At 35.3% G+C, this 18,715-nt stretch overlaps 1 protein-coding gene across 1 annotated transcript; it reads left to right on the forward strand.

Moving 5' to 3' along the window:
- The first annotated feature begins 17,484 nt into the window (after positions 1–17,484).
- LOC130653790 (uncharacterized) lies at positions 17,485–18,039 on the forward strand. Its single transcript, XM_057456301.1, has one exon. It carries the CDS (start codon positions 17,485–17,487, stop codon positions 18,037–18,039), a length of 555 nt encoding a protein of 184 aa, XP_057312284.1.
- Positions 18,040–18,715: the final 676 nt, after the last annotated feature.

An 18,715-nucleotide genomic window follows, 5' to 3' on the forward strand; every position in this document is an offset into this window, starting at 1 on the left:
GTATTTTTTGTGTATTTTATCTGTCTTTTTAGAGCGTTTCATTCCAGTTGGCATTCAACTGAGCCTGGTGGGTTAAAGTTGCAGGTTGGTGATTTTTAAGTTTTTCATCCAGGGTGACGGAGGACGGGTGACCTTCATTCTTCTCAACGGTGCTTGACATTCGATGCACTCAAAGAACAGATGGTTGAGTGTGCTTAGGATGTCATCGGTACAATCAACTGCATAAACTTGTAATCAGAATGGCGTATTGTTAAGAAATATGGCATACTGCTACAATAAAATTATTATCTTCTTGGCACAAACGTTTCTTGTTCCTATTTTTAGTTTTACTTGAAGCACAACTTTGATGGCTATGGGAAGATCGAGAACGAAGAAATGTGTGGAAATTACAGTCCCAAAAATTTCTATCGTATAATTAGCTGTATGAGCGGCTAATTATACTGCACTATATGCAATTATTCTGCATCGGCTGCCCATTGTTACTGGCTAATTATCAGTTCTCCTTAAGTGTCTAATAGCCAGATATTTTGTTGCAAAAATGACCCTTATTTGCTTAAAAAACTTTCTTGAACTCACCTAAAGTATCACAAAATAAGACTTGATTTTTAAAAATCTCACGAAAAGGACCACCGATTTATCAATTTTTTTGTTTCAACTTGCAATTTTCTCAAAATCAAAAAAGGATAATAAAGATCTAATATGGTAAATTAATTAATCAATTAATCCATTTCAACAAAATAAATCCTGTATTGTATCCTAGTATTTCAAAAAAAAAATTTATTTTTTTATTTATTACGTTGTATTATAGGTTCGTGACAATAATAATTGAGAATTAGGATACTTATGTTTTGTTTACCCATTGTTCTCCGTTTTTCAAAGTCTATACTTCAACTTTCAGAATCTTCCAGGCTAATGACGGAAATCTTCAAGCCGCAGGATTTTTTAAACTTTTTAAAATGCGCATCAATACCAAATGCGATATCTTTTTGCCAACTTTGTTTTCACCGCTCGCGCGTAGTATACTAATCACGAAAACAAAACAATCCGCGATTTTAGCGACCAGAAAGAATCCAAGATTTTCGCTTAAAAAACCAATTCAATATATTTTCGCGGTTGAATGAACGAAGGGCATTTTGATTTTTAAAAAAGCAATCCAAGGTTTTCGCGGCTGAATGAACGAAGGCCATTTTGGTTTTCAAAATAATCATGTGCAATGTGTGGTCAGTGTGTGGGAGGTTTGTAGGCCTGTTTGACATTTTTTATCTTCTGAAAGCTTTATATTTTTTTATTATTTGTTTTCTGTTTGTTTTCAATGTTAGGATAAATATATTGTCACGTTTTTAGCCACATACAGATCTTAAACGCACCAGTTTTAGGATGTTTGGCTAAGAACGAAGATTTTGAAGGTTACTAGTTAACCTTCAAAATCTTTGTTCGAGAACCTAACTTATTGTTATTCTATTTTTTATTAGACATTTTTATCCTAGCCAACATTTATTTTTATGTTGAGGCTGTGGCTATTTAGCTAGCTCCTTAAAAAGTGAAAGTATAAAATGCAGTTTGGTTACAAAATATTCTCAAGCAATAATTCTTATGCTAAATGCAGTTAGCTAGGTAGCTACATCTTTTATTATTTTCCTGTTAATTTTTTTTTAAATAAAATGGCTGAGCGATAGTTGTAGCTGGCCGGGTAACGACAGGCTATTCCCTGTGTTTTTATTTGAACCGAAGTTGCAGTGAAGTTTTTTTGGAAAAGGGTATTACACCTATACGCTTGTTCAAGTCTGTTTAACTGTGCTAAGCGCTTTGCCCACTGTTAACAAAGGACTGTTTTTTGAAACAGCTGTAACGCCTATGCGCATGTGCGACATGGTTTACCTGCAATAAGGAGGCAGCCAACTGTGACAATTTTTAAACTTCCTTGGGAATTACGCCTGTACGAATGCGCAACACTGTTTACCTGGACTAACCGCTCAAACCTGTTTAGCAATGGACTGTTTCTTATGTTTTTATTTAAACAGAATCTGTGAAGAAGTCTTTTTCAAAAGGGTATTATCCCTATACGCCTGTACAACACCGTTTAACTGTAGTAAGCGCTCAGCCGGTGTCACGATTAATTTTTTAACTGTTACAAAAACTTATCCAGCAAAATAAGATAACATTGACCAATTAGGGAGTAACAACGGTTTGTAAGCTCCGCTTTTATTTCAGCTGTCGTTGCGGGAAGTTATCTTATGAAAAATATGTTACAGTCGCGACAGTATAACGGTGTATGTGCTTCACTTGATTTACAACACACTGTATACCTGTACTGAAGCGGTCCACCTGATCGTGTGGCACAGTTTACAGTTCTTATTAAGCGCTCCACAGAGTGTCCAACGCCGGATCACACCTTGACTTGTAGCTTAACCCGGCGGCTCGACGCCAGGTTTAACCGGCTAGTCTCTTTAATAATAGCCGTATTTTGTCTGTCTCTGCGCAGACCCCTCCGCTGAGTTAGAAAATCGTACTACGGAAACACGAATATCAAGTGCGATATATTTTTATCCACTTTTTATCTACAAGACAGATGTGCTAGTTTGATTGCCAATAATTCCAAAACATTTATATGCAGAATCTGTTCTGTTTTGGACCACATGCCTCCTGTTCTTGTCCCTTGTCAAACTGCTCCCCAACCTTTCAGGGAAGCATCTGTTTGTAACTACATTTGTGCTTGAGCTTGAATAAGGGAATGCCCGTTGTACAAAGTTAAATTGTTTACCGACCATAAAAGTTCCTCCAGAGTCTCCTTCTTCAAATTCACTACGGTGGCATAGGTTTTTGATGCTTTTAGGCTTTGAATTTGTTGTTGTTGTAGAAAACAAAACTCCAGACGGGCTGGCAGAACTGCTTGTATAGTGGAGGATAGAACTCCTATGAATTGAGTTAGTTCCAAAATAGTAGCCTGTCTTGTCTTGTGCAAACTCAAACACTGTTTCTGTATTTTGGCGACTTTCTCCCTTGTTAGAGACAGAGACATAGTTATCGAATCCACAGACATTCCTAAAACTCTATTTTCTGGGTTGGCTCCAGGACAGACTTTTTCAAATTTATTAGAAATCCTAAATTTTGTAACAGAAAAATCAAAGTGTCTCGTGCCATAAGGACCTCCTCTCTGGACCGTCCCAAAACTAACATATCATCTAAGTAAATTATAATTCGTATCATTAACCGACGAAATATAGCCATTGGAATTTTCAGTAACTTTGTAAAAATCCGTGGAGCTGGACCCAAGCCAAAACAAAGACAGAGGAATTCGTATCGGTTGCCTGACCATTCGAACCTCACAAATTTTTTGGAAGAATCGTGCAATGGGACACTGAAGTAGGCATCCTTCAGGTCTAACTTGCACATCCAATCGCCTTTGTTTAATAGGAATTTGAGTGAGTACAAACCTTCCATTTTGAAGTGTTCGTAAGGAACAAATTTGTTTAAATACTTGAGGTTTAATACAAGTCGATTTCCTCCATCTTTTTTTCCTACTAAAAATATTGTGCTCAGAAATTGTCCCTCTGATGGAGGGACTTTCAAAATGGCTCCTTTTCTTAACATCTCCACTTCTAATTCTATTAATTTTTTGTCCGACAGACTGGGAACTGGCACATGTGGCGTTTGAATTTGTGTCGGTTCTGAAAGTCATGGAATTCGAAAACCTTGTACTACTGACAAGAGATTTTGGTCCTGTGTCAACCTCTCCCAAGCTGGGAGAAAATATTTCAACCGTTTTGCTAACGGTGCAATCGGTATTTGCCACCCGACAAAAAGACGCTTTATGGTGGGATGAACTTGAGTAAGATCCTCCAAGTTCACCCAATTTTCCATCAGTAGAAGTGGTACTGGAAGTTGTGTGTTGAGAAAAGGATCCCTTTTTAATTTTTGAAAAGGAGTTACCTTTGCTATAGTATTGTTGTTTTGAAGATAAGTGTTAATTTCGCCCCTCACTTCTTCGTTGATGTAAGGGGCCGCAACAAAAGGGTCTCGTTGGCCACCGTCGACCACTGGTGAAAAAACCAGAAACAGCCACTGTAGCTTCTTGTTTCATGGACTTGGACACCTCGGCCATGTGGTCTCTATAAGATTTCCCAAAGAGCTCGTTGTCATGTTTTTGTAAATATAAAGCTTTGTCTCTAAGGGTAGCAGCTGCTTGGGCCTGAGACATTTTTGACGATGCCATTAAAACATCGCGTATTCTCTCATATGTGATGAAGTTCATTGACTGACCCACCATCGTGACTGCGTTTTCCACCACCGAGGACATTTCCTCTGGTGATGGAAGATCATCTTCCTTATTGGTAGACGTGCGAACTTGCTCGACCATCGACCATACCTTTGATAAAGGCCCCACAATATCTCCTACTTTCTCCTGAATCTTCTTTAAGCATCTTTCGTAGTCCATACTACTATTACTGCTTTTCATGTGACTCGCCAACGTCTCGTCTAACGTTTTGATGGGATCCAAGTTCGTAGGTCTAGGAGTCTCAACCATAACTTGCTCCATTAACTCCTTGTCTCAGATAAACTCCTCAGACGCCTCATTTGCATAGGGGCCATGTCATCAGAAAGAGCCTATTTAAAGGCATCTTCTTCCTTGACAACTTTAAATCGTTTGTAACTTATATAAGTTACAAACGATTTAAAGAGATCAATGTTCCCAATAGTATATTACACCGGAAACACCATAAAGTTGTGTGCACTTTATTTGATTTTCTACACACTATATGGCTGTACTAAAGCGCTTTACCTTAATGTTTGACAGTTGACGGTTCTTATTAATCACTCAATCTGGTGTTTAATGCTGGGTAACAGCTACTTGTGGCTTAACCCGGTGTTTCAACAGAGTGTATCCCGTGTTTTGTAAACCAAAGGTGCAATATTTTTGAATAGGGTGTTAAACGCATATGCCGCACGGTTTGCCTGTACTAATCGCTCAGTCCAGTGTCACAATCAAACTGTCATGGCGGCAACCATAGAAAGGTTTAACTTTATACATTCTTGCATTACATAGCTGTGAAAAATACTTTGTTGATAATGTTGATAGCTAGCTAGATCAATTTCCATGCTGGACTTATCATTTGAACACTGCTTAAAACTCTTTATGTGAAGTTCTGTAAAGTCCTGTAAAGTAGTATCCCTGAAATTCAGCTGTGCAAAAAGAATGTGTAAATATAGGTGAATATTTATCTATGATAAATATTCACCTATGTATGCACGCCAAACGGATTTGGTATAAAAGGTGTTTAAAACATAAAATAAACTGCCTCGGGTACTTAAGCACAAAATCCGTCATTCTGTGACAATAATTCGTGATTGTTTCATTCACAAAAGTTAAATGCCAATCACAGTCTGCCGGCCAGCGTGCATAATCCGGTCGCCACAACATAATCAGGGCAAAAAATCTAATTGGGTCATGGTACATAATCCGGCCATGCGTACATAATCTGGCCGTCCTGTTTATAAACAGGCCGTTTTCGCAATCCGGGCAGAACAGTACTGCTTTCTGTTGAGGGAAAAAACGGACTTTTCACGGTCAAACTCTCACAGAAAAAGCCGTAATTAAACAGGAACTACAAAGTATTTGAAGCCATGTAAAGTTAAATTAGCCATAACTCACCCAAAATGACACAATATGACAGGATAGATAGATAGATGTGCATATTTTACATGGCTAGCCTTTAAAGTTAGTAAACAAAGATTTTATGAGAAATTTACACCTGATTTATGAAGAGCTTACCGCGTGAACGGCGCGTTTTCCCTCAAATCATAATGGCTACCCTTAAAAATTCGGGAAAGGGGTAAGTCGAAAGCAAAACATGCAATGGAGTATAAGATTGACGATATTAGTATGTACGCATTTTTGAATAGACCCATTGTATAGTTGTTTAAAAATGATTGTTGTCTGTTTTACCCGCATGTGACTGGTTAATCATTGAACTGTAACTTCATTTTTGAATTGCTTATTTGATCAATTATATATTTTTTAGAGTCAAAGAAAAGGACAAATTTGATGGAGATCCTAACTGAAAAAATAAAGGACGTACTTGAAAATGATTAGAGGAAAAGTCCTTCTCATACGTTACAACCAGTAAACCACAAGGATTTTTGGCTTGAAGTTGCAGAAAAACTTGCCAACATTAACATGAACTGATGCATATATCTACAGATTTTGTTTTTGCAGATTTAGTAGTTTGTTTAGCAGATTTTATAGATTATGCCTTCTAATATTTTAACCTATAAATTAGATTTAAAAATATTAAAGCTGCAGGTCTACTATTATGGTAACCGTTGGCCTGATTTTTTTAATATTTTTATGTTGTATGATATATACTTTTACATTTTTTATGCATGTGCCTGAACAAAGTGTTATTTTGTCCTAAAATCTTATTTTTTGATTGGGATTTTTTAATTCCTTTTTTAAATAATAATTCTTTTTGGTAAAGTTTTATTTTAAACGCTCCACAGACTGCATTTTTAAACATTCTAAAAGTATCAATTATGCATGCAAAACAGTATAAATATAATCCAATTTATAGTGAGGTAGAGTGTGGCAAGAAATTCAGCCATATTTCACTGTAAAATACTGTGCAAAACAATTCTTTAAAAAACTTAACTGGAAATATTTTGTTATTCTTTCCGGATCCTAATAGTTATAGACTGTTTGCTGCTCTTGAAAAAATCCACTAGAAACAAAATCGAATGTGCATGTAACTTACAGATTTAAACCTAGCATACAAGCTTGGGGAGGTAGGATGTGCACACGTGATCAGATAAAACGCACTGAGTATCCTTTCATTGTGTACTTCGCGTGTTGGTGCAACCTCGACTCCAGTGTTTATAAAAAGAGAACCAGACCTGGGATCAAAGTTGGTGTTGGGGCTAATCATCGCTTTGGAAAACAAGGGGTGCATATGTATCAGCTTTGAAAGAACAACTGTCATATCACGGTAAATAAGGGCGGCAAGTAGTTGCAACTATCTATATAATAATACGCCAGTTCTCTCTGTCTGTCACTTTTGCAAAGTCGATTATATTTTTCATAACTTTCTTCAATAAAGTCTACAAAACATCCCTTATGAATTAGTTCTGTAATTTACCAAAATTTGATTTTAAAATAATATTGACGTCAAAGGAAAATTAATTAAGATTAAGAAGCCGTGTCAAAGTTTTAGGTGCATTACAGTGCACCTAAAACTTTGAGGCCAAATAACTTGGAAGCGAGCTGGTGACGTCAATGATTTTTGACCGCCTGGGTAACTAGGTACCACCTAGGACCAATTTGGGTAATTTTCCCAAACCTGGACCTCCAAATCTGTTTCGGAATGGACAGGTTGATGACGACATCAAAAAACTTCAAACCCTAATATCTCTGCAACCGTTTATCAAAAGTACATGATCCTATACATTTTCTTGATCAGCGTTTCAAGATCTATATGATGAAGGCAACAGGTACACAAATTTCTAAAACAGCAGACTTGAACTTTTGCAGGATAGTAGGATGTATTTTTATGCCCATATAGTATAGATGAATTTCGTTGTTTACATTTTCGGTAGTAAGCTCTTTCGCCTTTTGACATTTTGTGTAAGATTTTAAGAACATTTTTTTGTATATGCAGTGCTTACGTGAGCAAAACATCTAAAGCAACTTATTTTTGAATGGCTTTTTGCCCAAGTAGATTTTTCCACGGGCCTTATCGACTAGTCTATATAATAATACGCCAGTTCCGTGTCACTGTGACAGGCAAAGTTGATATCGTTAGTTTCCTTTGATGTTGCCGTAAAAATCTTTGATGTTACCGAAAAAATATGTCTATTTTGTTAGCGGGTTTACTTTGTTTACGTCACATGATGAAAACAACTCAATTAGATTTGCTGAAATAAATTTAACGACTAACTTTCCAAAAATGGTGTTCCTCGACACCGAAAAAAACACGAAAGAAAGGTCCCTTCGTCTTGAAAAAAGTGCAAAAAGTGATTCAGAGAAAGAAAACTGTAAGTAAAGAAGTAATAATGAATATTTAATATTAAAGTAATAATAAAAATAAAGTTGAAAGCCACAAGAAGTTAGTTTGGTAGTGAAGAGTGGAGCTAGGAAGTAGTAAAGTAAAGTTAGAAGTAGAAAATGCATGCTAGAGTTTCAAGTGGATTGGAATTCAGAAAAGGTAAGAACTTTGATATGTTTAGACGTTCCGTTTTTATGTCGCTGAAGCTGCGCGTTACTTTTTTTATGTAGTACACTTAAAATTGTCAAGCAAAATCGCATTCTCAAAAAAAATTCATTAAAGCTCCAAATTCCACGTTTTTTTAAAAATAAAAAAGCTAGCCATATTTGTTTACATTTTATTTGCATAATTAATGTTCCCCTGGTGCGTAACTAATGTATTTGAACTAAAATTCAAAATGCTAAATAAAGCTGTTAGCTGGCTAACAAACTAATTTGCTGGACAAACAGAAAACTTTGGTTTGTTTTACATTACTCTTTATAATGTCTTTTACTAAGCATAAATAGCTAGCTATAGACCCAGTTAAGTCTCCCCAGTTTAAGTATATTTAACTGGGTGTCTTAGGTACTGTTATCTGATAGCTAATGTTAGCAGGGAATTCCCCGAAGAAAACAACACGCGTGCTACACATCGCACGCGTAAATCTATTTTAGAAAATTTGCGCGTGCGTTTTTTCGATTTTTTTCCTGTTTTTTTTCACTCATATCAGTCCCGTGAGTGTTATTTAAGTGGTTTAAAAGTGCTAAATATATTAACAAAACACCTTAGTTCGTTGTAGGAAGTAGTTTATAATAGGTAAATAACATATAATTAAATTTAAACAGTGGACGAAGAGACGCTGACACGTGCCACACGTTGCACTTACTGCAATGGTCTGCCATTTTGTTTGTAGTGCTATTTATCCCCAACCTTGTTCCCAGGGTTATATTTTCTCTTAGGTTATCTATTATCTATAAAAATAGTAAAAATGGGAGTCATTTTTTATTTATTGAGGTTTCAAGTTTTGTTTGTTAGCTTTTGGGAGACGGCTTGTTTGGAATAGTTTAAAGTTGTTTTTAGATTTAAAGTTGTTTTTTAGATTTTTAAAAGTAAAACAAGTATGTTATGTTCTTTTATACAGTTAGGAATTTTAAAATATAAGGTTCAACATACATTTAATTTCACACAGGCAGAAAAAAACACATTTAATTTAAACACGGGAAAAAAACACTTATTGTTTTGTTTCTGACATCCTGTTAAACTTTTGTCAGGCTACGTGTAAAATGCCAAGTTATTCTTACAGGGGTTATTGAAATTGCATTAGAAATTTACGTGGGCTTATGACTTATAAAAATTTATGAGAGGATGGTATGGTTGTCCGTTTATATTGTTTGTGTTGCAAAATGCTGTTTTTTGAAATTTTGTGTAAACTTTTGTAGAAATAGACCACATGCAATATATACTAAAAGAACAAATTTTTGTAAAATCGGACCTCACTGTAAGTTGTTGTATAAGCTGATGTCTTAAACTATTGTTGGGGAGAACTAACTGTATGTGATGTAATTTTTGCTGGAAGAAAATTCCATGGTTTCACGTTTTTGTTTTTCTTGAGAGTTTTACAAAATTTTGTAGGGATAAATGTTTGCTGATGATAAAAAAATTATATACTTAATGTTCTGACTGAAACTGTTTTTGTTTTTTACATTTTGTAATCTAAACGCGAGGACTGTATCCACTGAAATCACTGATTTTTTTTAATTTTGATGTGTTTCATAACCTTTTTTGGGAAGATTAATGGGTAATGGCAATATACAACATGCTGAATGAACTTATTTTTGTTAATTTAGATGTGTTTCTCAAAAACCGATCTGTTTTACATTTTGTGTAAACTTTTGTTTACGAACCGTATGCAATGTTTCCAAAATAATGATCTTTGTTTATTCAAGTTTATTCTTTGCTCATTGATTTTTTGACATTTAGGTTTAAAATTGTTGGTAAATGGCAGTACGGAACTAAAAAGGAAAAATTTTGTGTTCTTAACTGGTTGATTTTTACATTTTGTGTAAATTTTTGTGGGAGAGGATGGTATCCAACCAAAATGACTGATTTTACTAGATTTAAATTTGATGTTTTTGAAACTATGGCCTTTTCATATTTTTGTATAAGCTTTTAAGGGAAAGACAATATTTAAAATGTGTAAAGAACTTATTTTTGTTGATTTGTGCTAACTTTTGCAGGCCTCCTTTTTGACATTTCAGAATAAAATACTGATGGTTTTCAACATAATCACTTATAAGATGTACATATTTGAGATGCGTTATTTCTGACATTGTTATTATCCGTGTTGTGATTGTCGGTGTTGTAACTGTCGGTGTTGTAACTGTCGGTGTTGTAACTGTCGGTGTTCTTACTGTCGGTTTTGTGAGTATTGGTATTGTGATGTTGTGAGTGTCGTTGTTGTAACTTTTTATCAACTAGATTTTACACCTTGCAAGCTGTTCTTTTTTATTTTGTGTAAGATTTGTGTTGAGGATTTAATGCGATTTGACATTTGACATTTTGTGTAAGATTTTAAAAACATTTTTTTTGTGTATATATATGCAATACTGACGTCAGCAAAACATCTAAAGCAACCTATTTTTCATTAGCCTTTTTCCTAAGTGGATTTTTCCACGGGCCTTATCGACTAGCCTATATAATAATACGCCAGTTCTGTCTGTGACTTTTGCAAAGTGAATAAAATTTCTTTGATAAAGTCTATAAAACATCGCCTATAAATTTGTTCTGTAAATTAGCAAACTTTGACGTTAGAGCAATATTGACGTCAAAGGAAAGTATAGTAAGATTAGTGAAGCCATTGCATTGCACTTTCAAATTTAAGGCTAAATAACTTGGAAACGGATGGAAATAACTGACGTCATCTCTTGCGTGGGTAACTAGGGACTACCTTGGACCAATTTGGGTAGGTTTTCCAAACCTGGTTCACCGAATTCCTTTTCGGAATGGACGGGTTGATGACGTCATCAAAAAACCTTTAAACCCTAATATCTCTGCATCCGTTTGTCAAAAGTACACGATCCTATATATTTTCTTGATCAGCATTTCAAGATCTATACGATGAAGGCAACAGGCATACAAATTTCTGAAAAATTTTTTTGGTGTTCTGACAGGTCTCTGCTGACGTCAGCAAAATTTAAATGGACGGTTGTTTTTCTCTGTTATCCTGCCTAAGTGGATTTTTCCACGGGCCTTATCGACTGGTATATAGATAATACGCCAGTTCTGTGTCTCTTTAACAGGCAAAGTGGATGTGTTCATTTTCCCTTGATGTTGCCGAAAAATGCATGTCTAATATGTAAAATTTTCTGACGTTACAGCGCAACGTCAATAACACTACTTTAACGTCAATATCCTATATTAAATTAATGAGGCCACTGCGGTGCACTTAAAACTTTGAGGCCAAATAACTTGGAAACAAGGTGCTGACGTCAATGATTTTTCATCGCGTGGGTAACTAGGGACCACTTGGGACTAATTTGGGCAAGTTTCCCAAACCTGAGTCCCCAAATCCGTCTCGGAATGGACGGGTTGATGACGTCATCGAAAAACCTTCAAACCCAAATATCTCTGCAACCGTTTGTCAAAAGTACATGTTCCTATACATTTTCTTGATCAGCAGTTTAATCTCTACACAATAGAGGCAACGTGAAAACAAGATTCTAATTTTTTTGTGTTGATGGGTTGCTGACGTCATCAAAATTTATATTCTGCCTCAGTGGATTTTTCCACGGGCTTTATCGACTAGTCTCTTTAATAATAGCCGCCGTCTGTCTGTCTGTGTGTCTACGAAAGCCGTTTCCCGTAACTTAGAAAATTATGTTCCGGAAACACGAATATCAAATGCGATATAATTTGGCAAGCAGATTGAACCAACTCATTGCTGGAGAAAGAAAAGTTTCGTAACTGTTTGCTTTAATTTTTCTTTCTTGATACTTCTATTTGTATTCTAACAAGATTGCAGTTTCTTTTACTTTCGGGTATTTTTTTTATTTGTTTACTGGTTTATTCACCTATACTTTGTAGTTAGCTAGCTAGCTACTAGCTAAGCTACCTATTCAGCCACCTAAAGATTTGTATTAGTTTTATTTGTCTGTTACTGTCACGTTCTCTAGCCATATATTAATCTGAAACAAAACCAATTTTAAGATTCTGGCTACCAACGCAGATGTTAGCTAACATTTCTGAGTTTTGTGTTAACTTTGCTAATCTGATTTTTACTTGCTTGTGAACTGGGGTTAGCTACCTCTAGCTAAAATGTAAAAGTAACCAAATACAGTTGGCTGCAACAGAATTTTTAAGTAATCTTTTTCATACTAAATGCAATTAAGTAGTTAGCTACCACTTTACTGTAATATAAAATTTAGCAAAAGTCAAAAGTTTATTAATGAGACACAGAGTACCTGTGCTATGTGCCTATCCCGTGTTGTTAAACGACGGCCTGTTTCCTGTGTTTTTATTTAAACTGAAGTATTTTGGAAAAGGCTATTAAGCTTATAGGCATGTGGCGACACATTTTACCTGTACTAAGTGCTAAGCTCAGTGTTAACAATGGACTGTTTTTTGGAAAAGACTGTTACGCCTAGAGCATGTGCGATGTGGTTTACCTGTACTAAGGGGTCAGCCCACTCTGACATTTACTTTTCAAACTTTCTCGGGAATCACGTTTGTACCGGTGTGCAACACTGTTTACCTGGACTAACCGCTGAACCCCGTGTTGGTAATGGACTGTTTCTTGTGTTTTTATTTAAACAGAGTCTGCGAAAAAGTTTTTCAAAAGGGTATTGTCCCTACACGCCTCTTCAACTCTGTTTAACTGTACTAAACGCTTAGCCTGTTGTCACGATTAATTTTTTAACGCTTACTGAAACTAATTCCGCAAAATAAAATTATATTGACTAATTGTTTTTGCAATGACGGAGTAACAACGGTTTGTAAACTCTGTTTTTATTTCAGCTTTTGTTGCAGGAAAGTTACTTTTTGAAAAATATGTGACAGTTGCAACACTATAATGGTGTATGCGCTTAACTTGATTTACGGCATACTGTATACCTGTACTAAAGCGCTCCACCTGATCGTGTGACACAGTTTATGGCTCTTCTTAAGCGCTCCACAGGTGTTCCACGCTATGTCACACCTTGTCTTGTGGCTTACCCCGGCGTTTCGACGCCGGTTTTCCCAGCTGGTATGCTAGTAATAGCCGTATTCCGTCTGTCTGTTCGTGCGCCAAAAGCAACTTGTGTTATAACCACGCACGAAATACAAAATACGCAGGGGCCAGTAACCCGTCGGGCCTTCGCTGGCACACGATTCCCGCTAAAATAAAGGTCCAATCAGGAGCGCAGTTTTATACAATTGATCAATCAGAAAATAAAGCTCTTTATTTTCTTTAACAACAATTTTTACGTTGCCCTAATGTCAGTTCAAAATTTGGCAAGCAGATCTGACCAACTCAGCGCTGGAGAATGGAAAGTTTTTAAACTCTTTGCTTTATTTTTTGCTATGTCATACTTCTATTTGTATTTTAACAAGATTGCTGTTTCTTTTAAAACTACTTTTCGGGTATTTTTTTTTGTTTGGTTACATTTTTATTTACCTTATGTTATAGTTAGCTAGCTAGCTAGCTCAGCCACCTGACACCTGAAGCTTTGTATTAGTTCTATTTGTCTCTTACTGTCACGTTCTCTAGCCATATATCAATCTTAAACAAACCAATTTTAAGATTCTGGCTTCCAACGTAGAAATGTAATTTTATGTTGGCAACATTATTGCTTTTTGTGTTATCTTAGCCAATCTGATTTTGCTTAGGTAAAGCTAGCCGTACCTAACAGCCGTACCTAAGCCGTACCTTAGCCGTACGTAACTACACTTTTCTTTTTAAGGTGAGGTAATGTATTTTAATGGAAAAAACTGAGCTAATCTTTAGACGCGAACGAATGACTCAGCGTAAACCCCGAGTTTAAATATAACAATGTGACTAATCGTTTCGGAGCCCATTTTAATTTATCTGTGAGTTGTTTACCAAGCTTGGCCACATCTTACTATGGTAAAAACATTAATAGTTTGCTAATGTTTGTTAGGGTGAGTGAAACCACTCGGAGGAATATTCGGATGAAAAGGGCTTTCCTCGACATGGACCACGTGAGCAAAGAACAATAGAATTAGCCAATAAAAAAAGCGCGGCCAGATTTTGGCCGCAGAAAAATCGTTTGAGACCCAGCGTAATTTTTCCCACCTCAACTACTCCGATTTCCCGGTGGCAAGAAAAATTACGCTGGGTCTCCTGGCTGCAATGAACCCGCAAAATACGAAAAATGTTAACGAAACATCTTGCTCTTATGAAAACCAAACGGGGGAGAACGCGGGAAGGTGATTCCTAAATCAACAATTTAAGTACGGCTGGCAATAATAAGGTGGTTAGTACGAGCGGTGAACTTCAATGCGACTTATCAAGTAACGTAAAATAAAGGGGATAGGTTAGGAACAGAGAGGAAAAATCTGAAAATTATAAGACAACATATATTTTACGGTTGGGTCCTATCATATAAAAAACAACTTTAAAGGATATAATATGTACAATAAAAACGAAATTGAGTTAAGTGCAGCTAGCTAAATTAAAGTACGGCTATACAATATTAAGGTACGACTAGGTCCTATCGTATAAGAAACATCTTCAAATGCTACAAATGTTCCATAAAAACGAAATAAGGTTAGGTACGGCTAGCTAAAATAAGGTACGGCTGGAAAATATTAGGGTACGGCTGGGTCCTTTTTGTATGAAACATCTTCAAATGCTATAATTGTTCCATAAAAACGAAATTAGATTAGGTACGGCTACCATTGATCAAAATGAGAGTACGGCTGCACATCTATTTAAAGTAAAATAAATTGTATAGCTGAAAATATAAAAAATATTACCTAAGAAACGAGATGTTTTAACAAATACAAACAGGATAAGTTATGACTATATTTTAATAAATATCACTATCAGTGTCAGATTGATTGCTTACATTCTCTAACGTTTCCATTTCTAGGACCAAATCTGTAACAAATCTGTCTGATCTTGATGCAATATATCAAAACGCTAATAACTGTAAAAGAAATATGTCGATAAAATCAAATGTCGTAAAGAGTGATTTAGAGGTAGCAGGGATAGATACAGGCCAGTTCTGTTTATAGTCAGTCAGTGTGACTCTTAACCCAACTGCCAAACAATTCAAAAAAATACTGGGTAAGAACTTGGCCAGGGCTTCCTTCCTTGACGCTGCTAATGACATTCTCTCCATATTACTTCGATATTGTCGACTTCTGATGATAGTGGCGATGCTTTTATCGAAGATTTCATCATTGACTGTTGCACAACAGTAAGAAAGTATAATGGACGCTTCAGAAGAAATAAATTTCAAAACATGCTTATATATATTTTCAGAAAGTTGATATGAAATATCATTTTGGAAAAGTCGTTGCATGTCTTTAACTACTTTGTTTGTTGCAATCTCCTTCACAAAAAGTTTTTCGTCTGATGCAGCAAGACACAAAAATGTGAGCTGGGATAGCTTTCCAGCTTTAAATATGAGAAACAGGACTCTAAAAAGGCTTTAATCTGTCGTAAACAACCAGCCGTATTCTCCAAATCGATTGCAATCAAACATTGAACTACCAAAAGCAATTGCCGAAACTTATATGGATAAGTCAAAATGTTTCTCTTGTTCAGTAGACCGAACAGCACTTTGCAACAAATAGCATGTGCTTGATGAGATTGAGATGTTTCATTTCCCGATTTTTTCAATTTAACGATAGAAAATTTATCTTTTGGATAGATCCCTGTCCTTTGTAAATAAAGAACATTTGCAAAATAAATAAGTTTTACAAATGTCACACGTGAAATAGAAAATAAGAAGAAATTATATTTATGCTTTTGAAAAAACATCTCCTACTGCTTTAAATCATTTCACTACAACGAACGTGTACGCATGTAAAGCCGTAAAACAACATAATGCATATTTAGGTGTTGAAAATAGAAAATAGTAGTGTATATTTCGCTCTCGTAATATAAAAAAAGAGTGTGTAAGGAATGAAGTGACAGTTTTTTTTTGTAAGAACCACCTAGACTTGGATTCTTTTGGTTATTATTTTTCATCTTATTTGTTAATGTGTTAGCGCATTCTCATTTTAATTCTGTCAAGAAATATTTCTTTATGTTTGTTGTTGTTTTTAGAAAAATCAGTAAAATTTTGCCCTTGAGTATAGTTCTTATTTCGTTCTTATTTGTCAATAATTTTTAACCTTATTGTTCTTATAAAAAATTGTTTTTATAAATGTGTATATGCTGAATTAAATCGGGACACAGTTAACACAATCAAAATTAAAAATCAAAAACCTTTACTCACACATTGTTTCGCGGCTTTATTAGGTTCTTCCTTTTTCTTATCGTTTTGCATCATTAAAATAACGTGCACTCATAACAACAACAAATATTAAATTTTTTTTTAAACTTCTTTTATTTTATATAAAAAGTTTACATCTCTTCCATTAACATCCAACGAATAAAAACGCGTGTGTTCTTTAGCTGGCGAAAACGTTAATTCTACTCCGTATTCAGACATTCACAGTCTATACCTCAGTTAAACAGAAGATTTACCGCATCACTTTCAAAGTAGCATTTTTTTATTTTCCTGTGCAGAAAGCAATGTGGAGCCAACCTAGTAAAGCATATTGCATACAATTTTTTTCTTAACCTCGCCCGCACTTTACTTTCCAGTAAACTCTATTTCTTCTGCGTACTTATTGTTTTTCGTTTATATTATTTTTTTTAGCATTTGAAGTTGTTTCTTATATAATAAAATCCAGCCTTACCTTAATATTTTCCAGCCGTACCTTATTTTGGCTAGCCGTACGTAACATAATTTCGTTTTTATTAAACGTTTTTAGCATTTGAAGTTGTTTGTTATGTGATATGACCCAGCTGTACCTTAATATTGTCCAGCCGTACCTTATTTTAGCTAGCCGTACCTAACCTAATTTCGTTTTTATAGAACATATGTAGCATTTGAAGATATTTCTATATACGGTACGACCCAGCCGTACCTTAATATTGTCCAGCCGTACCTTATTTTGGCTAGCCGTACCTAACATAATTTCGTTTTTATTGAACGTTTTTAGCATTTGAAGTTGTTTCTTATATGATAAGACCCAGCCGTACCTTAATATTGTCCAGCCGTACTTTATTTTAGCTAGCCGTACCTAACCTAATTTCGTTTTTATGGAACATTTGTAGCATTTGAAGATGTTTCTTTATACGGTAGGACCCAGCCGTAACTTAATATTGTCCAGCCGTACCTTATTTTGGCTAGCCGCACCTAACATAATTTAGTTTTTATTGAACGTTTTAGCATTTGAAATTGTTTCTTAGATGATAAGACCCAGCCGTACCTTAATATCTAGCCGTATTTTGGCAACCGTATTTAAATTTACGTTTTACGTTATTATTTCGTTTTACGAAGAAATTATCGAGAAGACCCTGGAAAAGATATACCGACCGAAACCACCTACGATAGAAGAAAGTAACGACGATGAAGCAGAGAAAAAACTTGTTTTTCTTCAATATCGAGGGAAGGTGACGGAGAAATTTGAACGCTCGTTAAAACGCATCAATGCACCATGCAAAATTGTCTCTACAATTAAGAAAATAAAATCAGTTCTACCATCATTGAAAGCACCTGTGGCGAAGCCTATGCAAAGCGGTTTAGTGTACAACATAACGTGTTCACGATGTCTATCGTGTTATGTGGGGCAGACTACCCGACATCTTCTAACCCGTATCAAAGAGCATAAATTTACTGCTGTGGGACGTCATTTCAAGACATGTAATGTGGAGCTATCGATCAATCATGCAGAAATAATTGCAAAATCGATTAAGTCGGAATATCATTTAATGACACTGGAGGCACTTTTCATTCGGAAATAAAGCCTAAAATAAACACAAAGGACGAGTTTCAAAGCCGTGAATTAGTAATAAAAGTTTAATTATGACTTATCCCTCATGGGAGTTTTAATCATTTAATACCTTTTAACTTGTGTATAGTGTATGTAGGTAAATGTTGATATGTGATGTGAATACTTTTTATTTAGCAGTTTTACTGTTTATATACTTTTACTTATAGCCTGATAATATATTGCTAAAATAAACATATTACATTGTTGTCTTGCATACTATGTTGACAAAAATTGCACAATGTTTTTACCAAATAAGTTATTTAAATTTAGCCAGCTGTAGTCACTTTTAGCGCTAGCTGTACAGCTATTACGGAAACGTAACCTAATATTGTCCGCAGCGTAATAATGTTCAATCTACTTCATACATTCAATTTTAAAAATCTCTTTTGTATTTGTATTAAAATCATTTTATAAAAATTATAATACATGTAAGATATATTATTATCGGTATTTCATCATTGAGGATTCCCTGGGGGTTACTGGGGCTCGACGATGGAGTGCACCATTTTGCATCATTTTTATCGGCATAGATATTCACCTAAAAGACGAAATAAAAGTTAGAAAATTTAACTTTGGTATACATTAACTACTAATTTTAAGCTTAGAAGCAAGTGGTCTTACACAGAGCTGCTAATTACGAATTTTCT

This window comes from Hydractinia symbiolongicarpus, chromosome 8 (assembly GCF_029227915.1).
Source record: "Hydractinia symbiolongicarpus strain clone_291-10 chromosome 8, HSymV2.1, whole genome shotgun sequence".
Classification (NCBI taxonomy): domain Eukaryota; kingdom Metazoa; phylum Cnidaria; class Hydrozoa; order Anthoathecata; family Hydractiniidae; genus Hydractinia; species Hydractinia symbiolongicarpus.